A 22,456-nucleotide genomic window follows, 5' to 3' on the forward strand; every position below is an offset into this window, starting at 1 on the left:
CTTCTTCTTTCCAGTTTTTTACATATGCTTTTAAGTTTTATATCAACTGAAACCTTTTGTTTTCATGGTACAGAAAACTTTTTGCATACCAGTGCAGCCAGCTTTTTTCAGGATATGAGTTTATTAGCTATTTGTTTCCAGGAAATAGGATATGAATTGATGAAGGTTTGGAAAATATGTCAGGAACAAACTAATTTTCTCTATGAAAATTAATCACTATTATAAATATGCCACAGAACTGTCTTTCCTCTCTGATGATCAACTTCAGCTTCAGTCCTTATAAAATTGCAGGTACAAGGGAACGCGTATGGTTTTTAAAACCCATGAAGACTTCAGGACCCCCGTAGTGAGTCAACAGCATTTTTTATTGCTGTCCCTGCCAGATAATGGAAGGTCTGAAATCAAGTCATCAGATATGATGTGGAAAGGCAATAAAAAACTTGTGTCCTAGTGGAGATTAACTAGACTCTGTGTAGCCCCTCTGGCTGCAATAGATGAGAAAGAATAAGATGAAGGAGTCCAAGAAAAGAAGGTTGCCTGAGCACTAGGGCACAGATTTCCAACTCGTTCTCTTAAATGGAGGCTTGTCCTGATAGGAAGCCAGTGAGTCCAGCTGAGCTGTGGGGAGAGAGCGTGATAACCAGGGCTTTCCAGGGGCACCCTTCCCACTGAACTTCAAGAGGACTTTGGATAAATGGGGGCTCTCTTGGTTTGACCTAAGGCAAAAATGTTAACTTTTGGGCAACCTGATGCCATGCTTGGAGGCAAACCCTCAGTAAACAGTTTCCCTCTGTGAGGAAACTGGAGTCTCTGTGGATTAGTGTGAAAAATTCCCCAAAAGCCTACAGGCCAGGATGCATTTTTATGTTGTGAGTCGGCAGTGCTGCAGTTTGCCACAGTGGACATGAGCGTGACAGAAGCCCACTTCTGTTTCGCTCTCCTAACCATGGAGGCAGAATCCATTAAAAGCCGATTGCTTGTTGGTGGTAGGAAGAAAAGTCCAAAGCCCCTGGGGCTCAGGGGCAATAGGAGTGAGAAGACATCTCTTTAAATATTCTGGGTAAGCCTAGGTGGTGGCTCTAGACCAGGATGGTTAGCATGGAAAGGAGTAGTTGGGCACTACCACAATTTAGGCAAAATTCTAAGCCTGGGGGGCACCCCAAAGGCAAGGAGAAGGGGCTGGTTCCACAGATCCAGGGTGGAAAACTAGGTGAAAAGTAGGGGAAAGATTTGGTCAAGAAGTATGAGACTTACCCCCAATCCTATGGAAGTCTGTTTGTTTCTGCCTGACTTACATCCCTTGCTTTATGGTTAGACAGGTGCTTAAATACAAAACTCAGAAAGATGGACATTCAAAATAGTGGGGTAGAGAGTTAGGCCCTTTTCAAAGGTTAATTATATTCAATATGCGTTCGGGAGGTGGGAGGAGAGTTTTTTTCCCCCTTTTGAGGGAGGGGGACCATCAGAAAAGGCATAGATACTGGTGGAGTTTGGTGTTTTGAAATGAATGTTCTCTGACTTTGTTTTTCCCTTTGGCTGTGTACCTAGCGTGTGTCAGTTCCTGGAGCTGTGTCAAAGTCCAGAAGGTGGCTTTGGAGGGGGCCCTGGCCAGTACCCACACCTTGCACCCACGTACGCGGCAGTCAACGCACTATGCATCATTGGCACCGAGGAGGCCTATGACGTCATTAACAGGTACAGCCAAAGCCAGCAGTGCCAGACACCCAAAGGGTCCCCACCTGCTGCCGCTGCGCTGACCATTGCTGTCTCCTGCCTCTCTCCTATTTGTTTCTCAGAGAGAAGCTTCTTCAGTATTTGTACTCACTGAAGCAACCTGATGGCTCTTTTCTCATGCACGTTGGAGGTGAGGTGGATGTGAGGTGAGTGGGGTTTTCCTCAGGTCACTGTGTCAGTAGATTCTAGATCTTCCCTGTCATTGGAGATGCCAAACCCAAGGAACAATGTGGAAAAGCTGCTGCTTTGTCTCACAGAATGACATGTAGAATGGCGTGTCAGTGACACAGCTCATAATCATTGCACACATGACACAGATGTCCTCAGGTGTCACTGTCACTTGACCTCTTTTATGTAGATGTTTATTACCTGAGTGAGAATTGTTTTGAGAGGTGCAAAAATTCTTGGGGGCCAATAGAGTGCAGGGAAATAGAGTTTCAATAGAGTTTCAATAACTGATTGGAACCAGTTGGCTCAAAATTATTATTTTACTCTAGAATTGTCTAACGTACCCCACAAGTAGCTCACTCATCTGGTGGGAGATTGCTGAAACATATAGGAAATTCACTAAGTCATTTCTCAAAGGTGGTGGATCACTGAGATTTTATACCAAATTCTTAGAGAAATACGTGTTTTTCAGCTTTCTATACCAAAGCCATCATATTGCCTTATTTGTAAATATGGTTAGCTTCTACACAAGTTGATTAATTTTCTGGCTTAACCACTGGTTTGAAAGTAAAGGTGGAGAAAAAAACAGGTAATGTGTCTATTCAGACCTAAAATCAGTTCTCTACTAGAAAAACTGTTTCTTACAACATTTCCAACACCAAACAGGTGTTTTTTCCCTCATGTTAAACAATTCTAACACGAACTAACCAGATTTAGCTCAGATTCCACAGGTTAAGGGCTCAATCCCACAAGATCACCCCCACCTCAAAATGCCAGTCACAAGTTGTGTGTCCCCAAGTTACCCACGCTTCTGTCTGACTTGGCTGCAAAGCACAGGTTCCCAGGACCCCCTCTTCAGGTTCAATAATTTGCTCGCAGAACTCAGGGGAACACTTTACTCACTGGTTTATTACAAAGGATATTATAGAGGATACAGATGAACAGCCTGATGAAGAGGTAGATAGGGCAAGGTCTAGAAGGGTCCGAAGTGCAGGACCTTTTGTCCCCGTGGGGCTGGGGTACGCCACCCTCCTGGCAGGTTCTCAGGTGCATGCACCAACCTGGAAGCTTCCCCAAATACCTGCATTTAGGGTTTTTATGGGAGTTCCATCGTGTAGGCGTGATTGATGGAAATCATTGGCCGTTGGTGATTAACTCAATCTGCAGCCGCTCTCCTCAGGGAGGCGACGATGCTGAAAGTTCCAACCCTTTGATGCTGTGGTCAGTTCCTTTGGCAGGCAGTCCATCCTCAGGAAGTCACCTCATTAGCATAACTCGGGGTGCTTAACTCAGGGTGCTTGACCCGGTCTCTCGGGTTCATTATGAATGACCAAAGAGCCGGCTATCACCCCAGTCACTCAGGAAATTCCAAGGGTTTTAGGAGCTTTGTTCCAGGAATCTGGGAGGAAACCAAATATAGTAAAACCTCAGTTTGAGAACATAATTCGTTCCAGAAACGCACCTGTAATCCAAAGCATCTGTACATCAAAGCGAATTCCAAGAACTATTGGCTCAGTTGTGATCATGTGACATTTGGTGTCACGGACTACTCGTTTTGCAAGACATCGCTCGCTTATTAAATTAAGATGTAGTAGACATATTTGCCTGTCTTGCAGAACACTCGCAGAACAAGTTACAATCCAAGGCTTTACTGTATATATTTCTTATTATATCATAATATCCCAGTATCTGTTGTTAAAACAAACTGAAGCATACTTTTTAAAATGTAAGTGTTTGAGGGGCACCTGGGTGGCTTAGTCGGTTAAGCGTCCGACTTTCGCTCAGGTCATGATCTCGCGGTTCGTGGGTTCGAGCCCCGCGTCGGGCTCTGTGCTGACTGCCAGCTCAGAGCCTGAAGCCTGTTTCAGAGTCTGTGACTCCCTCTCTCTCTGACCCTCCCCTGCTCACGCTGTCTCTCTCTGTCTCTCTCCTAGAAGTAAATAAAACATTAAAAAAAAATTTTAAATGTAAGTGTTTGAGCAAAAATCTTTTCTATCAGGCCGCATCTAATCAAGCAGATAGAAAGGTACTCCGAGGACCTATACACAATGAGAGATTTTTAGAGGCAGAAAGGAGTGAGAACAAGGAAGTTATACTAGGCAAAAAAATGGGCCAGTTATTGCAAGGTTACTTTCCTTTAGGGGACAGCCAGGTTCTGTCAGGCAGGTGACCTAAGTAGTGCTCATCAGGTGACTCCTGATTGGCTGGTTTAAGATTTCATTTCTGGGGAGCTGAAACTGATTAAGACGTGGAGCTTAGCATAAGTGATTCCATTTGGGGCCTGTTGTCTTGTTTTTTTTTTTTTTTTTTTNTATTTCTAGGAGAGAGAGAGACAGCGTGAGCAGGGGAGGGTCAGAGAGAGAGGGAGTCACAGACTGAAGCAGGCTCCAGGCTCTGAGCTGGCAGTCAGCACAGAGCCCGACGCGGGGCTCGAACCCACGAACTGCGAGATCATGACCTGAGCGAAAGTCGGACGCTTAACCGACTAAGCCACCCAGGCGCCCCTGTTGTCTTGTTTTTTTTTAAACCCGGTAAATGCCAACAAAGCCAATATAATGAATGAGTAAAAACAGTATTGAATTGACTCTTCTTAAGGAAAAAGTTAAAAGTTGTTTCTCCCCCAACAGATGCTACATTTTCATTTCTGTTCTACAGATAGTACAACTGAGTATGCAGAGTCTCAAAATTTAGCTTTTTTAAAATTTCTGAAATTCTTAGGCAAAAGCAAGATTGCTTTGGCATTATATCAGGGCTGGATGGAGAAAGACCAGGCAGGAGATTGGTGCAGGTAATGGTGACTTGGATTTGGGGGACAACAGAGTGGATGGAGAGGAGTGGACAAATCTGAGAGATGTGATGAGCAGAGGATTGGGAGAGGAAGAAACTTTATGAAAAAGATGTTTGTTCCCTCCCCTTTTCAGTGTGAGATCTAGGACTTGTGATTTCTGGCTTCACATCTCAGTTCTTCCCTTTGTGAGAAGCAAACTACATCATTGGCCACCTCCCTACCTCAGAGGTTACATTAGGGTTCAAGAGCAAATACTGTGAAGCCCCTCGGAGAACTCAAAACCTGAAAGAAATTAGCTCAGACCTCTGAAGTTAGCTTATGGTAGATGAGGACCCTTGGCACGGAGGACTCTGGCGTGCTTCTGAAGCCTGCCGGGATAACTCAGCCTCTGCTCTGCTGTGGCCACTGTGAGCGGGCCGATAAAGATGTTGGTCACGTAATAATGCTTGCAGCTTCTGCAGAGATTTCTTTTTGGAATACCTCTGCAAGTTTGGCTTAGTATTATGTCCATATTGAACGATAATGGACACTAGACCCTTCTCTTTCTCCTCTTTCCTTCCTTTTGTATTCCTTAGGAGCCCTTAGAAAAAGGATCTGTAAGCAGAATTAAACAGTTTTGTCTTCGGTATAATAAGGAGCTAAGATGCTGTATATTGGAAAAGGGCATAGAAGGGAAGAAAAGACAGTGTGTAGCTATATTCCATCATAGAGGGAGAAGCTGAAGTAAAACATGTCCTGGGAAGAATTAGGGCTAGCAGGGCAGAATGGCAAGAATTATTCCAAATCAAGTAAGATAACATTAAAAAAAAAAAAAGACATTCTTCTTTTTTCATTTAAAAGTGAGTGTGTGTGTCTGTACTGGTGTCTGTACTGCTTGAAATCAAAGTGCTTTTCTCCCGCTCAAGGCCTAAGGAAAGTATCTGAGTGGACTCATCTGTTCCTGGCCATTAGGGTTTGGTGCCCTGCTTTGGAGGGTCTGTTGCAGAAAAAAAATACATAGTTAACCTTTAATATGTCCATGCTACAAACAGAAATCCTGGATCTAAAACATGACTGACATCTCAATAAAATGAGTGTATCAGAAATACTTGAATGATACCATGGATGTTTGGGAACCATTGCAGGTCTTTGAAAGAAGAGCTAAATTCACTTTGGACATGAATTGATATGGCTGTTATTTCCTCTGATGTAGATTTGACCATGTGGAGGTAGGGAGACTAGAATGTCATGTTCTTTCACTGAAGCCACGCTGTGAGCAACTCTATCCAAATAGAATGTCAAACTCTCAGTTGGAGACCCAGGAGGACTGACCGTGTGCCAAGAGTGAGGACAGGAGGTGATTACAGCTTACCAAGCAGAGGGCAACCCGCCCAAGAAGTCCTGTGAACCTTATTTCATCCCTTCCTTCAAGCTTAACGTTGTCCCTGTGTGTTTCTGTCCTAACAGAAGTGCGTACTGTGCTGCCTCAGTGGCTTCTCTGACCAACATCATCACCCCAGACCTCTTTGAAGGCACCGCCGAATGGATAGCAAGGTGAGACGTGCTAGGGTTTGTTCCGGCCTCTTAGAAAGCAGGTGGTCAAGATTCTGAAATAGCAAAGAAAGTGGAACAAAGGGATGGAAGGGAATATAAAATGACAAGAGATGGATTAGGGTTGTAAGATGGTGCATTTCAAAAATACATCAAAAGTTTTTTTTTTTCCAAACTTTCTTCAGGGCTATGTGATTGTATGGATTGGCAAGGGCCAAAACCTTGGGCTAGCAGTATTTGTGGGCATCTAAGTGGATTTAACCAGTTTGGGGAGCAATTTGGTGATAGGATGCCTTGCTAATGCCCCAGCAATCCCACCTCTACAGAAACTCACACATATGCACAAAGAGACAACATACAACTTGTCTGTAGTAGCAAAAACCCAGGAACTGGTTAAATGTTCATAAGCACAAGAAAGAGAAGTCAATCGTGGTAGAGTCCCACTGCAACATAAATCCATTAAAATGAACAAACCAGAGCTACATGTATCAATGTGGGTAAATCCCCAAAACTACACTGAGTTAAAATAAAGGATGTTAAAACATGCAGATTAGCACATTTACTTAAAATTTGGAAACATGCACATGCACAATAAATTCTATATCGTTTATGAGAAGGATCACATGTGGTAATATAAAAACGTGCCTGGAAGAATAAACACCAAATTCAGGATGGTGGTTACTTCTGGGGAGAGAGCAGAGGACATGAAATCAAGAGAAGTCTACACATCTCCACAGGAGACTTCAGCTGTATCTGTAATGGTTCATTTCTTTAAATAAAACAAAGACCTGAAGTGTATATGGCTAAGTTAAAGCTATGTGTTAGATGCAGGGATGTTTTATGTTTTTGCTAGACTTCCCTAGATGCTTCAAATATTTTATAATTTAAAAGAAAGTAAAGAAAATGTATAGTGAATACCTATGTACTTGATATCCAGGCTGTATTATTTTGTTTTTTACACATTTATTCTTATCACAGTAGTACCTATTGTGAAAATATAATTTATAGGCAACTCAGATGGTAAACTGTGATCATATTTACTTTCTTACATAATTTTTATTTTCCTGGAATTAATCATTACCTCTTTTTTTTTAAATGTAAAGATCATGGATTTATTCCCAGATTTTCTGCCAGAGCTATATAAAGTCACTTGCAATACAAACACTTTAGGTGATGTATCAGTTCTCGTGTGTGTGTGCGCGCGAGTGTGAATTCTGAATTATCCTTCCTGGAGCCCCCTGCTCTTCTGCTTCGGTTGGGACAGATTGCTCTCAGCTTGCTGCACAGCAGGCATCCAGAAGCTTCCTTTCAGCATGAAATTCACTTCACTTCTCTCCTTTGTTGATGCCCCTGTCCTCTTTTTTCCTGGCTTGCTTACTCATTTTAATGAAGCACATACTCTAGTAGATTCCAAAAGAGAGCACTTGGGAGATGAATTTTTAAGATTGTGCATGTTATTTATTCTACTCTCACACTTGACTGATTATTTGGTTAGAGATTTCTAAATTGGAAACTATATAAATTGTATTCCCTGAGAATTGTTTAGCATTGCTCCATTGTCTTCTGGCTTCCAGTGTCATTGTTAAAAAGGTTGATAATACTAATAACCAACATCTACAGAAGACCTGATACCTAATACTCACTAGTAAGGTAGCTAGAGATTGATAAGGTAGTTTAGAGATTGAGAGTATAGGCTTTTGAGCTAACCTGCCTGGGTTTGTTTCTTTTTTATGCTTTCTGTTTCTCAGTTTAAAATTTCCCATCTTTTTATTCATTACAAGTGTATTTCTCCCCACCCCACCCCCAATTCTCTGAGGTAAATGTATAGTTATAACTCTGCTTTAACATTCTTGTGTGGCAATTTCAGCATCTGGGTATCTTGGAGTTGGCATGTCCCATTTTCCTGATTATGCATGTCAAGTAATTTCAGGTTGTCTTTTGGACATTATGATGTTGTATATAGAGATTGGATTCTGTTAGATCCTCTAAAGAGTGTTGTTTTAAGCAGGCAATCAACTTTGTTATATGCAAACTGTGGGTTGTCAACCTGCACTGGACAGTGGTTCAGCTCTTTGATCAGCTCTTGGGCCATAAGCTGCTTTCATTTTGCCCAGCACGTGTGTGATTGGGAGTCAGGTCAAAACTTCATCGAGGTTTAAACACGGAATTTGGGAGTTTTCCTTTTCTGGCTCTCCTCTTTCTGGTATTCCTCCTCAGTTTCTGTCAGCCTGGTTCTTCTTATCAGAAAAATGGTGAGCTTTCTGATGGCAGCTTAGTTTTGGCTGCCCTCCACTGACCTGCTGCCACCACCACCGGTGACCACAGCCTTCCTCAGGAAAAACTGGGAAGAAAAAAATAAGATAACGGAGGGAAGAAACTGCCTGCCTGCTGTTGTCTGCTCCAACTTTTAAATCCCCACCATAAATCTGCCTGCCTTTTGTCAGTCTGCTGAGCCTTCAGGAATTGTTTCTGTGTATTGTGTCCAGAGTGTGGAGCTGTTATTTGGAGGAGGAAAGAACTGTGACTACCTGGGTTTGAATCCTAGTTTTGTCATTTAGTAGCTTTGTGCTTTGGACAAGTTATTTTACTTCTCCGTGTTATGGTTTCCGTGAGTATCAAATGGTGGGATATTAAATTCTATATTAAGCTGAAATACAAAGAATTTAAGGGACCAAAATCTGTTATGGTAACTACTGTGCTCTACTGTCTCCCAGTACTGTTGTGTTCCAGGTCCATTGTATATGTTTTGTTTCTCTTTTTCTCTGTCCCACCTTATCCCCCCCCCCTCCCAGAAGTTGTTAGACTCCTTATTCTTTTTTTTTTAATGTCTTTATTTATTTTTAATGGAGAGAGAGAGACAGAGCGTGAGCAAGGGAGGGGCAGAGAGAGTGAGAGACACAGTATCTGAAGCAGGCTCCAGGCTCTGAGCTGTCAGCATAGAGCCCAATGTGGGGCTCGAACTCACAAACCACAAGATCATGACCTAAGCCGAAGTCGCTCACTCAACTGACTGAGCCACCCAGGTGTCCCCTGGAATCTTTATTCTTGAAGTTTGGAAATTTCAGGCTGATGAACCACGATATGGATTTTGTTTTTTCATTTTTTTGGGGTACTCAACATGTATCTTCCATCTGGTATTCTAAATACTTAAGTTCCAAGAATCTTTATTATGTGATTTCTTTGATAATTTCTTTCCCTCTATTTTCAATGTTTGCTCATTTTATAGCCTCCTAGCAGTAGGGTTAGTCATCTATTTTTTCACAGGGTTTTTTTTGGCCTAATTTTTAACCCTTAATCTTTCTTACTGTGCTTCCTGAGAGAGTCCCTTACCTTTTATTTTCTAATTCTTCTGTTGAGTTTTTACTTCTGCCATTCTATTTTAAATTTTCCAGAGCTTGTTTTATCCTCATTTAGAAAAGAAATACTTCTTTTTTTACATACTCTCCTGTTCTTGTTTCAGGCATATTTTATTCTTGCAGTGTTTTTATTTCATATAATATTTTATCTAAAGATAGAATTCTAAAATCTTTCCTTCTGTTCCCTACGTTATTTCTCCATCATATTTTTGTTCATCTGTTTTGGTCTCTCTCTTCCTTGTTAGAGACTTTGCTCAAATGTCTGGTATTCATATTTGGGGGCCAAGGGCTAAACAGCCGATAGGGAGCTGCGGTGCCAGGGTGGGCTAGGATTCAGCCTTTCACCCCACTGGGGTTTTCTCTTGGGCTCATCAGCTTCTCTTGAGAAGAATCTTCCAGATTTCTGGTTGGGGTATGAAGTTGGCAGCCAGTTTTGTGAAATACCAGGAGGAAAAGGTGCAGGGGGTGTTTGTGCTCCAATTATAGATTCTCACTTAATCCCTTGCTCAGTGTGGTGCCTCCTTCCTGCTCTGCTGTGCTGGACATCCTGGAGTTCAGATCCTCTTGATTAAACCCCTGAAACTTCCGTCCTCTGCTGGGTACTCGGAGGTCTAGTTGATTCCTGTATACATTTGCAACCAATTAACTTGTTTCCAACTCATCCCACTTGTTGAGGCAGCTTGTGTCTCCAGCTCCCGGTCCTTCCGCTGGAGTACAGCATCATGCTTTCTGATGGCCCCTGTCCCCAGACTGGTTTAGGTTTCTCTAATCTGTTAAGTCTGTTATTTCTTATCTTTCCCCCATTCTGGGTTTTGAAATTTTGTTATCTCCTGTCTGTACTCATATCTTCTCCTGTGCTCTTTTACTCGTGTGGGTTTATCCCTCTTTAAATTCTTTTCCTTTCATTGTATTGGGCTCTTGTGCTTAATCTGTTAAGGTTAGCTAGGAGACATTCCCAAAGAATTTTACTAAATTTACTAATTTACAATTATTTGAATTGCTCCCACATATAAAAGGGAGGAAAAGTGGAATGTAAATGGTGTATGTGCAGTGTGTGTGTGTGTGTGTGTGTGTGTTTAGAGAGAGAGAGAAAGAGGACGAGACAGGCTGACCGTGGTCACTGCTGGTGAGAGGGACTAGGAGTCCATCATGGGCAGGAGATTTACTTTTCATTATTTATTCTTTAACACTATCTGGTTTTTTTTTTTAAGTAAAAACATCTTTTAAAAGGTAAGTTCAGAAAAGTTAAGAAAAAGGAAGATGTTAAGAGATCCCTTGCATGTTCCTCACTCATCAGACTTTTCAAACTCGACTGTTCCTCTGCCCCGTGTAGCCAGATGTGTTGGAAGGAAAACTCGCCACTTGGGTAGCGGCGGGGTCTTGGGACAAAGGTGCTCAAGAGTCTGTACAGGGGACGGTAGCAGGTGTTTGACTTGGCGCTCTGCACTGGGGGCCCCTGGGCCTGCAAAAAGCCTGTGAGTTCCCAAGATGTAAGGCCTCCAGGGAGAGGTGCCTGGAAGACGGGCGGTATCACTGCTTGTTTTCTCTGCCGTCTGGAAGTTCTGCCAGCTCTTGGATCACATGCCCATCCAGCTGTGCACCTATACCAGAGTTGGGATTGTGGGGCAGACTCACCTGTAGAGTGCGACTCTGTGTACATACTTGGAGATCATTAGAAGTAAAGTCCTACACTGTCATATGAAAATATACTCAGAAGAAAATTTCTTTGTTTCACAGAAAAACATATTTATTAAAGATGAGCAAAAAGAAGAACATCTAAGCTGCTTGTAATTCACTACCAACCACTCTTTTGGTGTATATATTTCTAGAATTCCAGGAAAATGATACACAATACATTATCATTTTGTAACTTTTTTCATTTGGAACATCTTTAAACATACTTCATATCATTATTTCATTTTATTTTATTTTTAATGTTTTTATTTATTTTTGAGACAGAGTGTGAGTGCAGGAGGGGTGGGGTGTGGGGTGGGGGGGATACAGAATCTGAAGCAGGCTCCAGGCTCTGAATTGTTAGCACAGAGCCTGATGTGGGGCTCAAACCCATGAAACGTGAGATCATGACCCAAGCCAAAGTCAGATGCTTAACCAACTGAACCACCCATGTGCCCCATAGCGTCATTTTAAATGTGTGGTTTTCTATTGTACAGATATGCTATAATTTATATAATCCTCCCTTATTGTTGAGCTCCTAAGTTGTTTCTAATATTTCACTGTTACAGATGGGAATACCATAAACATTCTTATAATCTGATCTTTGAACACATTTAAATTTATTTTCTAGGATTAATTCCTGGAAATGATCCTATATTGCTGGTCGAAAGATCAAGCATATTTTTATGACTAAGAATACACTATTAATATATAGTCTAACCCCAAATAATATTAGTAAATAAGGTACTTGAATATACAGGAAGTTATGATTTTATTTTATTTATTTTTTTTGGAAGTTATGATTTTAAAAATAAGTTTACTTTGATAGTAATAAACTTTTATATGTTCATTATAGCAAATTTTTGAAAATACAGAATAAAGAGGAAAAATACCAGCAATAGAACTGCCCTAAATAGCAATTATTTTTCATTTTTATTCTAACCTGTGGTTGTCATACTGTATGTATGATTTTATTACTTTTTTCCTAAAATATTTGAGGTACTATACCTAAGTAGACTGTTTCTCTGAGTCCCCCCCGCCCCGTTTTGTTTTGTTTTGTTTTGTTTTGGAGGAAAAGGCACTTCCAAAAGTTAATTGGCTGGCATCTTTCCATTCATAGTTGTGATGGTTCATGTCTTTATTGTAACAAACTCATTCATTGCCATCCAGAGTGGTTCTGTGCTTGTGCCCGCCCACTCTACCCGGTCTCTCATTGGTTGACACCGACCAGTCAATCTGCTCTTCTCCATCTCCTCCTAGGTGTCAGAATTGGGAAGGTGGAATTGGTGGCGTTCCAGGGATGGAAGCCCACGGTGGCTACACTTTCTGTGGCCTGGCCGCACTGGTCATCCTCAAGAAGGAACGTTCCTTGAACTTGAAGAGCCTCTTGGTAAATGTCGGTTGACCCCTCTTCTCAGGCCCCAGGCCCCTGGTGATGTGACTGCTCAGACTCACAATACATTGGGACTGTTTGGCGGTGGGAAGGACCAACACCTGCCCTGGGCTCGCCAACTAAATGATCCATAATGCAGTTTTTCAACATAATTGCTGGGGCACTCAGCACTGGTCTGAGAAAGTGGGAGGAGTGGACATCTGCCTTGGTCTTGGCTCCTTTCTTCCTGCCTTTCCATCTTTCCTGCTCTGAACTTTCTGTAGTATATTAGGCCAACTCCACAGTCTTCCTGAGTCCCTCAAACATCTGGAATGAGCCAGAGTACCTTCCTCATGCTTCTAAGACTATAGCTTCAGTCTCTTAAGTTTAGAGGTCATCGTGTATCTTAGAAAGAATCTGCTAAGAGAAAAAATCACGAGAAGTGCTCTCAGGACTTTTGAAGCAGAGCTTTTATCATCAACTGCAATATGTGAACACTTAGTAACTACATTTAAATGAGTTGGACAGAGCAGGGTGGTTGCATTGAGTGGGTAGCCTTAGGCATTTATGTCTGGACTCTAAGGTCCTGACAGATATCGAGAAGGAAAGATGACTGCTTTCTGATCCACTAGATTATTCTTAAATTATCGCCAGAGGCCTAGTGTACAAACATACACACACACATGGCCACCCAGATGTCTTTTGGGAAGCATTTACTCCCAAACATGACCTCAAAGCAAACCAGCTGCAACTGACATTCGTCTCCTCTTACCAAGTTCAGATGTCAGCTGCTCACCATAGGAACTGTCATGAGATCCATCATGAGCTTCCAAGAAAGTTTCTGATATTCTCTACAGTTATACAACCAGTAGTGTTTTGTCCTCATCCACAGGAAGCCTCTTGTAGCATACTGAAATGGCCAGCTTTGTGCACTAGATTTAATATTTATTAGACATTTAAGAATCTGATCACCAATAAGGCATAAAATATAAAAGTCCCATTTCCCAGGAAGAAATAAGGAATATAATTAGCAGAACCCTCAGTTATAATGGCACTATTCTAGATTTGAGCCTTTGAGTTACACTTGCATGTGACCTTAGGAAATTTGTCTGTTTTGACTTAAATTTTTTTCTTCTCTATAAGGTAGAGGTAACAGTTCTTTGAAGGTGAAAGGAGGGGTTAGCACTCTAAACTCTTGAGGTTAAAGGAGATAACATATAGTAGGTGCTTAATTCATGTCAGTGTCCTTCTTACTTAAACCACTCTATCCCTTCCATTTGCTTTGAGAGAACTAGGACCTGTATTTGAAGGATTTTATGAATTCATATAGCCAAAGGAAACAGAATAAACCCATAGGCTAAGGCACTGGGGAAAAAATTATATACTCTAGCTTAAAAACCCTTAGTCTGGAAAAAAAATCCTTAGTCCATGGGTTATATGAAAATGAAGAATGGACTCCCCACTGTAGTGCCTGTTTTCTCTTTTCTTTTTTTTTCTTTTTTTCTTTTTTTTTTTTTTTATATTTTTTAAATTTATTTCTAGGAGAGAGAGAGACAGCGTGAGCAGGGGAGGGTCAGAGAGAGAGGGAGACACAGACTCTGAAACAGGCTCCAGGCTCTGAGCTGGCAGCCAGCACAGAGCCCGACGCGGGGCTCGAACCCACGAACCGTGAGATCATGACCCAAGCAAAAGTCGGATGCTTAACCGACTAAGCCACCTAGGTGCCCCTGTTTTCTCTTTTCTTGATTGATGCTTCACCTGCTTTCATTAAATGGCATCACCCTTAAAGCACTGGGTCATTTAAGACTCACTGGTGATATAGTAGTGCCTATGCCCGAAGTGTAGTTTTTTTAATGTCTTTCTTCTAAGAACTTGGGATTTGACCCTTTTGGGTGAGTATTGCCTTGAACAGGGATATAATCTAAACTCCATACCTGTTAACTTAAAGATACCCCACCCCCTTCCCAAAAGGGGAAGCTCCTTTCAGGAACTCATTCAAGTAAGAACCTAGGGGTCGGGGAGGGGAGGATGTCCTCCTCTGCACCTTTCAGTTGTGAAAGCCCGTGGCTGGTGCCTGGAGCTGCCTGGAAGGGAAGTGGAGATGTCATATCTGTTCAGCCAGTTGGTTCTGCTCATTCCTGGACGGCCAAACCCATGGCTATCTTGATCTTGGTAGCAGAGTGTGTTTAGAAAATTTGGAGATAAGCGGGGATGGGCAGCATCACGTGTGACTGCTGAGTGACATTAAGAACCATTTTACAAGTTCAGAGTAAAAGGTTGTCTGCTGTTAGTCAGCCAGGTTTCCCCAGAGAGGCAGAGAGCCTAGACGTGACAGAGCCATCATTGGTGGTTGAGCTAATGGCTTCCACTTCTGGTCCTGCAAGTAACTTGTTAAGAAACCATCGATGAATTTCTTCAGGTGCCAAGTCAAAGTCAGGAACAGTCATCCAGTGAGATATAGCACCCAATTCCATTTCTCTGCTTTGAATAAACTTCCCTGAGAAGGGAAAGTGGTTAGAAACAAGCCACTTGCCTTATATTTCCTAGTTAAGCTTTGTTTATTGAAAGACATTTGCAGGTCTCCTTATAGACCAACTCGATATCTTTATTCTGTCAGCAGCAGAACCCATTTGAAACCCGGGAAAAGGTGGTTAGCTGGCCATTGGGCACGGAGTAGAGATTAGTACTGGTTGCCCTACAAGGGCCCAGTTTTGATGGCCCAGTCTGCATCTGCGCCAGTGCGGGGAAGGAACACCCAAAGTACTAGAATTCAAGTGCCAGGAAGCCAAGAGATGGGGGCTTAGCCTACAACTGCCCTTTGCTTCTCTGTTTCCTTCTCAGCAATGGGTGACCAGCCGGCAGATGCGGTTCGAGGGTGGATTTCAGGGCCGCTGCAACAAGCTGGTGGACGGCTGCTACTCCTTCTGGCAGGCGGGGCTCCTGCCCTTGCTGCACCGCGCGCTGCATGCTCAAGGTGAGCCCTGGGGAACTGCAGGCAAGGGCTGGGTGACTTCCCCTGGCTGCTAACCCATGTCGGAAAGCCAGAGTGTTTGTCTGTCCTGAATTTTGAGTGCTCCTGCATGCATGTGCAGAGTAGGATTTAATTCTAGTGGTTTAGTTGAGTCACAGTTGCTGCTTCAAACCGTCTGTGGCTAGGAGGAGGTAGGTGTGTGTCTTGGGCCCCAGGGTGACTGCCACTTGAGCTACATGTGAAGCCACAGTTTCCAACACAGCATCTCATATCGGTCATATCGGAACTGAAAACCCACACTGTGTGCATCGCGGTCACAACAGTGACTGAGAAGGTGATTGCCCAAAGGGGCAGAGAAGCAGGACCCCAGGAGAATAGATCCACCAGGTCTGACTGGCTTTGTAGTTGCTGCTGTTAGAAATGTTGTATTTTAACTGAGAAACAAACTGAGGACTGATGGATGTGGGGGGTGGGGGAGGAGGGAGATGGGCATGGAGGAGGGCACTTCTGGGGATGAGCACTGGGTGTTATATGGAAACCAACTTGACAATAAACTATTTGTAAAAATAAATAAATAAGTTAAAAAAATGAAAAAAAGTAATAAAAGAAAGAAATGTTGTATTTTAAATTCATTGAAGAATCCTAAATGCAAGTCTGTTCCACCTGTACCACAGGAATAGAGAGACCCAGGTTCATTTCTCTGGAGTCTCAGATCAGAAGGCAAAACCAAAGCAGTTAGACAGCAAGCAGATCTTCAGGGAGCCTTCCTTTATTTAATCTCTTGAAATCTCAGTTTGCCTGTTGACTCCTGAACCATCTTTCTTATTTATTTAATGTGAGAGCAGCATGTCCCTGAGGAAACCAGTGGGGGAGGGGAAGTCATGGCTGCCCTGCTGGGGGCTGACCTGTTCTTGGAGTGAGATACCTTAGCCCAGAGGGAAGGTTTTCTTTGGACGTTAGTAATTGAGTAATTAATTGCTCAAATGTGGAAGATGAGATTCTTTCCTATTGCCTTGCCCCCTGGCCCACACTTTTTTTTCTTCTTTGGCTGTTCTTTCTGAGCCCCTTTCTTTAATTTCTTGGTTTCATCTGAGTTGTGGCCACTTTGGATACTAAATTGAAGTAAACACAGTCTCTGCCCTGTCTTTCTATTCTTTTTTTTTTTTTTTTTAATGTTTATTTTATTTTTGAGAGAGAGAGAGAGAGAGCACTCACGTGTGCATGCATGAGTGGGGGAGGGGCAGAGAGAGAGGGAGACAGAGGATACAAAGCAGGCTCTACACTGATAGCAGAGAGCCCAATGAAGACTCGAACCCATAAACCGTGAGATCATGACCTGAGCCAAAGTCGAATGCTTATCCAAGTGAGCCCCCAGATGCCCCCTTGTCTTCCCATTCTGTGGGTCTCAGTCTGTACTGAGATTCCTTGCCTGCGGCCCCCAGGCTTAGGGTGTCAGGGCATAAGGGTAGATTACCCGCCTGATTCTGGAGCCTTCATGGTCTCTGGCTAGACCACTGTCATAGGGAGGTCAAGAATTCCTGGAGACTTCAATGTTTTCAAAGCAAAATTAACTTAGGGTTTTAGTGATTTCTTTATTTGGAACTAGTGAGGTCAAGCCCCTGGTAAAATGGTCAGCCTTTCACAAACCTGCCCCTGGCAGGGATGGGGGATGCCAGGAAAATCCTGGAGAGCTGTAACAGGAGTGCTCCCTGCTGGCGTCTTTCAGGGCCCTGGTTGACATTCTGTTGATCGTAGCACAGTTCTGGAAGACTGTTGACATTCAGAGCTTCGCCCGTGGAAAGGGCTGCCTGCGAATCTGAGCCTTGCAGCTTGTGTCAGGGCCCAGGAGAAGGCCTGTGTTAGGCTTGCAGCTCACCCACTTCTCAGCAGCAGCAGGAAAGGAAGAAGCGCCGTGTCTTTACGGTGGGCAAAATACTGATGTTGGGAGTCACAAGGAGACAATGTGTTGGAAGATTTTTATAATACACTGTGATCAAAGGTTTCAAAGCAGTCTGTGTGTAATTCCATTTTTAGCGAAGAGTTGATTCCAAAAAATTACTAGAAGGCATCTGGATTGTGAAGCGACATGCGATATTTGTTTTCTTTCTTTTTATATGTGTATTTTTCTGGTTTTCTACAATTGATTTGTATTTCTTACATAAAGAAAAACAGAAATAAAGTTCTTTTGTAAAAGAAGAGAAATTCTTGGGGCACCTGGGTGGCTCAGTCGGTCAGGGGTCTGACTTCGGCTCAGGTCATGATCTCTCAGTTCGTGAGTTCAAGCCCCATGTCAGGCTCTGTGTTACAACAGCTCAGAGCCTGCAGCCTGCTTCGGATTCTGTGTCTCCCTCTCTCTCTGCCCCTTCCCTCCTTATTCTCTGTCTCTCTTTGTCTCTCAAAAATAAATAAACATTTAAAAATTAAAAGGAAGAAGAGAAATTCTATAAACAAAACAAGTCGCAAGGTGGGACAAATTATTTGTGACAGATGACAAAGGGCTAATTTCTTCAAGTTGAGAGGCTCTTAAATCACTAAGAAATAGATGAACAGTCCCACTGAAAACCAGACAGAGGATCTGAACGAGCAGATTCCGGACGTGCAGGAAAAGAAGTACTACGGGTGTCACCCACTCTGCTAACACTGCTCCTCCTGGCCGCGGAGTCTGGCCAAGCACTCAGCCTCAGCCAGAGACTGACAGAGTCCTCCACAGGTATTTTCTCATTTGATCCTCAGAGCAATGCTGCGAAATAGGTATTGTTGTTACCCTCATTTCACAGATGAGGAAACAAAGACCAGCAAGGGTGATCAACTTGCTTTATAATGCCCAGTCGCCCCCTACGCTGCTGTCAGAGCCTTGCTTCTAGCCAGCACAGCCGGCATTAATGAAACAAAAAGATGGCAATAAAAGAAATGTGAATAAAATCAGCGGGACACTGGTCGTTTTTAATGTCAGGTTGGCAGAGAGGAGAAAACACGGTACCTAATGTTGGGAAGAGTGTGGAAAAAACAGGGCACTTTTGTGCTATCAGTGTGGGTGTAAACAGTGTGTGTGGCTTTCGGAAGGTAGTTTGGAGACTTGTTTAAATTACTTAAACCCAGCAAGTACACTGTCGGGAATTTACCTGCAGAGATATTAGCAAAGGATGTGTGTTGAAGTGGAGTTTTAATGGCAAACAACCCAACTGCTCATTAAAAGTTAAATAGTCACATAAATTATGATCTCTCCATACCGTGGTTATATGTACTGAGCTAATATTGGAAAACTCTCCAGGACACAGTGTAAAGTATAATGGGCCAGGCCTAGAGTGGTCTCTGTGCCCACAGGCAGACCTCTCCACAGCTTTGCCTGGAAGCAAGCAAAACCCCTTTAGCAATGGGCACCTTTGGGAGCAGGGTGGGAGATGAAGGGAGGGAGACTTAACGTGTTGAATTGTTATTCCTTCTGTACTCTACTCTGCTTTTTTTTTTTTTTAACCATGTGCATTGCTACTTTTATCGTAGTAAATGACCAAATACATTTTCTTTTTTTTAATTTTTTAAATGTTTTATTTATTTCTGAGAGAGAGCGAGCGAGCGAGCAAGCGAGCATGATCAGGGGAGGGTCAGAGAGAGAGGGAGACACAGAATCTGAAACAGCCTCCAGGCTCTGAACTAGCTGTCAGCACAGAGCCCAATGCGGGGCCTGAACCCATGAACCGAGAGATCATGACCTGAGCCGAAGTCAGACGCTTAACCGACTGAGCCACCCAGGAGCCCCCAAATACATTTTCTAAAGGCAATGATCATGTTGCTAGCTAAAGAGATAACAAGGCACCAAGTTACGGCAGCACACAAACTCAGTCTGACCTCACTCAGCAAGTTGCCATTAGTAGATCCATACAGGTGGCTGCCTTATGTGTGTAGAAGATAGTAGTTGAGTAGAGGAACAGATTATTAGGATCTTAAAAATATTAAGTGCTGACTAAATTAGTACGTTACTTGTTTCTGTGGAGCAGTGAGAAAGCAGCAGGCCCGTGAGTTTGTGTTTAGATTGATGGTTCCTTGGTATTTGTATGTACGTTGGGACACACTTCAGGCCTGGACTTGCCCACCTGTGAAACTGAGCTACATGTGGCTGAACCTGTCAGTTACTGTTTGGGAAAACTTTTGATTTCTTAGATAAAAGGAATCCTTGAGAAGCAAAATGACATAATAATGGAGGTTTGTAAATGAAGGGAGAGTTAGAAAGGACTTAGAGGCTGGTTGCGGTGCATGGGCAGCACCCATCGTCATGCCCGCCTTCATCTGTGGTTCTGTGGCCGCTGTGCAGATTCAGGACCACTGGAAACTCCACATGGACTTTGCGAACTCAGAGCTTGTAGACTTCCGTAAGACAGCAGGTGCCCGACTCACTCTGTAATCTGCCTCACAATGAACACAGCAGTTTCTTTTCAGATTCTGCTTTGAGTGACATGTTGGCACTTTACTTATAATAATATTTTCTTATTTCTTACAGGATATAGAATAAAATTATATTTCATATAGACGTTTAATGCAGTGATCCTGAAGTTTAGTAGATTTGCTTTTTTAAAGAAGATAACAGCTTTCTTGAGATATGATTCACATACCATACAATTCACTCATTTAAAATCTACAACTCGGCGGTTTTTAGTGTAATTAGAGTTGTGCGGCCATGGCCATAATCACTTGTAGAATCTTCACCATTCTGTCCCCTGAATCCTGGTACCTATTAAATATGCTTCTTTTTTTAAAAAAAAAAAAAGTTTTTTAATGTTTTATTTATTTTTGAGAGAGAGATAGAGACAGCATGGGCGGGAGAGGGTCAGAGAGAGAAGGAGACACAGAATCTGAAGACAGCCTCCAGGCTCTGAACTAGCTGTCAGCGCTGAGCCTGACACAGGACTCGAACCCACGAACTGTGAGATCATGACCTGAGCTGAAGTTGGATGCTTAACTGACTGAGCCACCCAGGCACCCCTAAATATGCTTCTTTAAAGAAGAAATCACAAAGGAAAAATCAACAGTATGATAACAGCATAGAAAAACATATGCCTATAGTATTAAATGGAAAATGCAAAATACAAAATTATAATAACTATATAGGAAAATGCATAGAAACCAAGACTAGAAGAAGGAAAAATTAGCTTTTAATTGCTATTTACAGATTGTTTGCTATCTTTGTAGTAGCCCAGGTATCCAAGTATAAAACTGACCAAGGACTTAATGCATGTGTATATTAAAAAAAAAATGATTCCCATGTAAATGCTTCTGCCAGCATCCATCTGTTGCAGTCTTGTCTATGGCCCCACTTGCTAACTGTGGCCCACGGAATCCTCTGACCATACTGATTCAGCTTCAGAGTGAAGAAGGCCAGTTGCGTGTTCATACATGAGCATTATTACCAGAACTGCCAGTTTCTGCTCCTGCTACCATATTTTTATTTAGGTTTATTTATTTATTTTGAGAAAGAATGCAAGCAGGGAAGGGGTAGAAAGGGAGAGAGAGAATCCCAAGCAGGCTCCTTGCTGTTAGTGTAGAGCCTGACTCGGGGCTTGAACTCACAAACCGTGAGATTGTGACCTCAGCTGAAATGAAGAGTCAGACACTTAACGGACTGATCCACCCAGGTGCCCCATCATGTTATATGCAGAAATCCTGGAAGTTACTAGTAATCCTTCTTAGGAATAGTTTTTGAGGCCAAGAGAAGAGTTGGAGGATGTCCTTTGGAGATACATTAAGTTCAGGCTTAGAAAAGTGGAAGGAACAGATATCACCCCTGTTGAGAGTCCTCTTGGCCAATTAGAGTCAGGATTGTGCTAGAGGAAATGTCTTAAGCCCAGAGTAGGGAGTTGTGGACTGAGTCAGGAGCAGTGAGAGGGCGCATCTGGAAGGCGGAGATAGCCAGCTGGCCCACACCTGCCAGTGATGTGGTTTAGGACAGGCATTCACAGTAAGGGGGTCCACCCCAAGGTGTCACTCTGGACTGCTGCTCTTTGACTCAAGTCAAAGGTCAGGAGAAGGGACATATCATGGGACGTGGGCGAAGATATCAAGTGTCTCAAGAATGTAATCTTCAAAATTAGTCCAGGAAGAATAGAGGGAAACCTTAACTGTCCCCAGGGGGTAATAAAATACAAAGACGTCACTGATACTGTGCTGGATGCCCACCAGGCCTTGGCCTGCACTGACGCTTTGCCTTTCTGCAGGCGACCCTGCCCTCAGCATGAGCCACTGGATGTTTCATCAGCAGGCCCTGCAGGAGTACATTCTTATGTGCTGCCAGTGCCCCGCCGGGGGGCTTCTGGATAAGCCTGGCAAGTGAGTGCCTTCTCTTGGGGGAGGGACGGGCAGGGAGGGGAGAGAGGGTGTGCCGCTCAAGCATCCCCAGAGCCAGAGGGCAGCAGCTGCTGCTCTTTAAACATCTGGGGGAGGGGGAGGAGGGTCCCTTTCCATCCTGCTGCTTAGGGCTAGTGTGTTGTGGGAAGACACCTCCCAGTGGGGGCACCTCTTCCAGTGCCATCCTGTCACCCCCAGTGCCCACCTTTTCTCCTAGCCTATATGCACCCCCCTCTCCGGGTAGGTACATAGATTGCCCCTCACCAACATAGGTTGGTGGCTTTTCTTGCATTTTTTTTCCTCTTTTTTAAACCAAACTGATCTAAATAGAACAGGATATAGGACTTTAAAAGCCTTGAAGGTCATAAACAGAAATTATAATCCCAACTATTGCAGCATAGATTAAATACCTTGAGGTGCCACAGTAAAAGAAAAGGGAAATCAGATAAGCCCTGTTCCCTTCGCTACTGGGCCAGCGCACACCTTGCGACTGTCAGCATCCAGGGGAAGGCCCAGCTGAAGGCTGG

General features: G+C 43.2%; 1 protein-coding gene across 1 annotated transcript in view; it reads left to right on the plus strand.

Annotated features, from left to right (window-relative positions):
* Positions 1–22,456, plus strand: part of FNTB (farnesyltransferase, CAAX box, beta) — a 66,920-nt gene that overhangs the window by 37,832 nt on the left and 6,632 nt on the right. Inside the window, exons 5-10 of the mRNA XM_039242103.1 lie at positions 1,549–1,695; positions 1,797–1,880; positions 6,137–6,223; positions 12,511–12,640; positions 15,464–15,596; positions 21,800–21,911. Of these exons, the coding sequence (XP_039098034.1) occupies positions 1,549–1,695; positions 1,797–1,880; positions 6,137–6,223; positions 12,511–12,640; positions 15,464–15,596; positions 21,800–21,911 (693 nt within the window). The remainder of the gene's footprint in view (positions 1–1,548; positions 1,696–1,796; positions 1,881–6,136; positions 6,224–12,510; positions 12,641–15,463; positions 15,597–21,799; positions 21,912–22,456) is intronic.

The sequence above is a fragment of the Hyaena hyaena genome, unplaced genomic scaffold (genome assembly GCF_003009895.1).
Source record: "Hyaena hyaena isolate Hyena2069 unplaced genomic scaffold, ASM300989v1 scaffold_208, whole genome shotgun sequence".
In the NCBI taxonomy this organism is placed as follows: domain Eukaryota; kingdom Metazoa; phylum Chordata; class Mammalia; order Carnivora; family Hyaenidae; genus Hyaena; species Hyaena hyaena.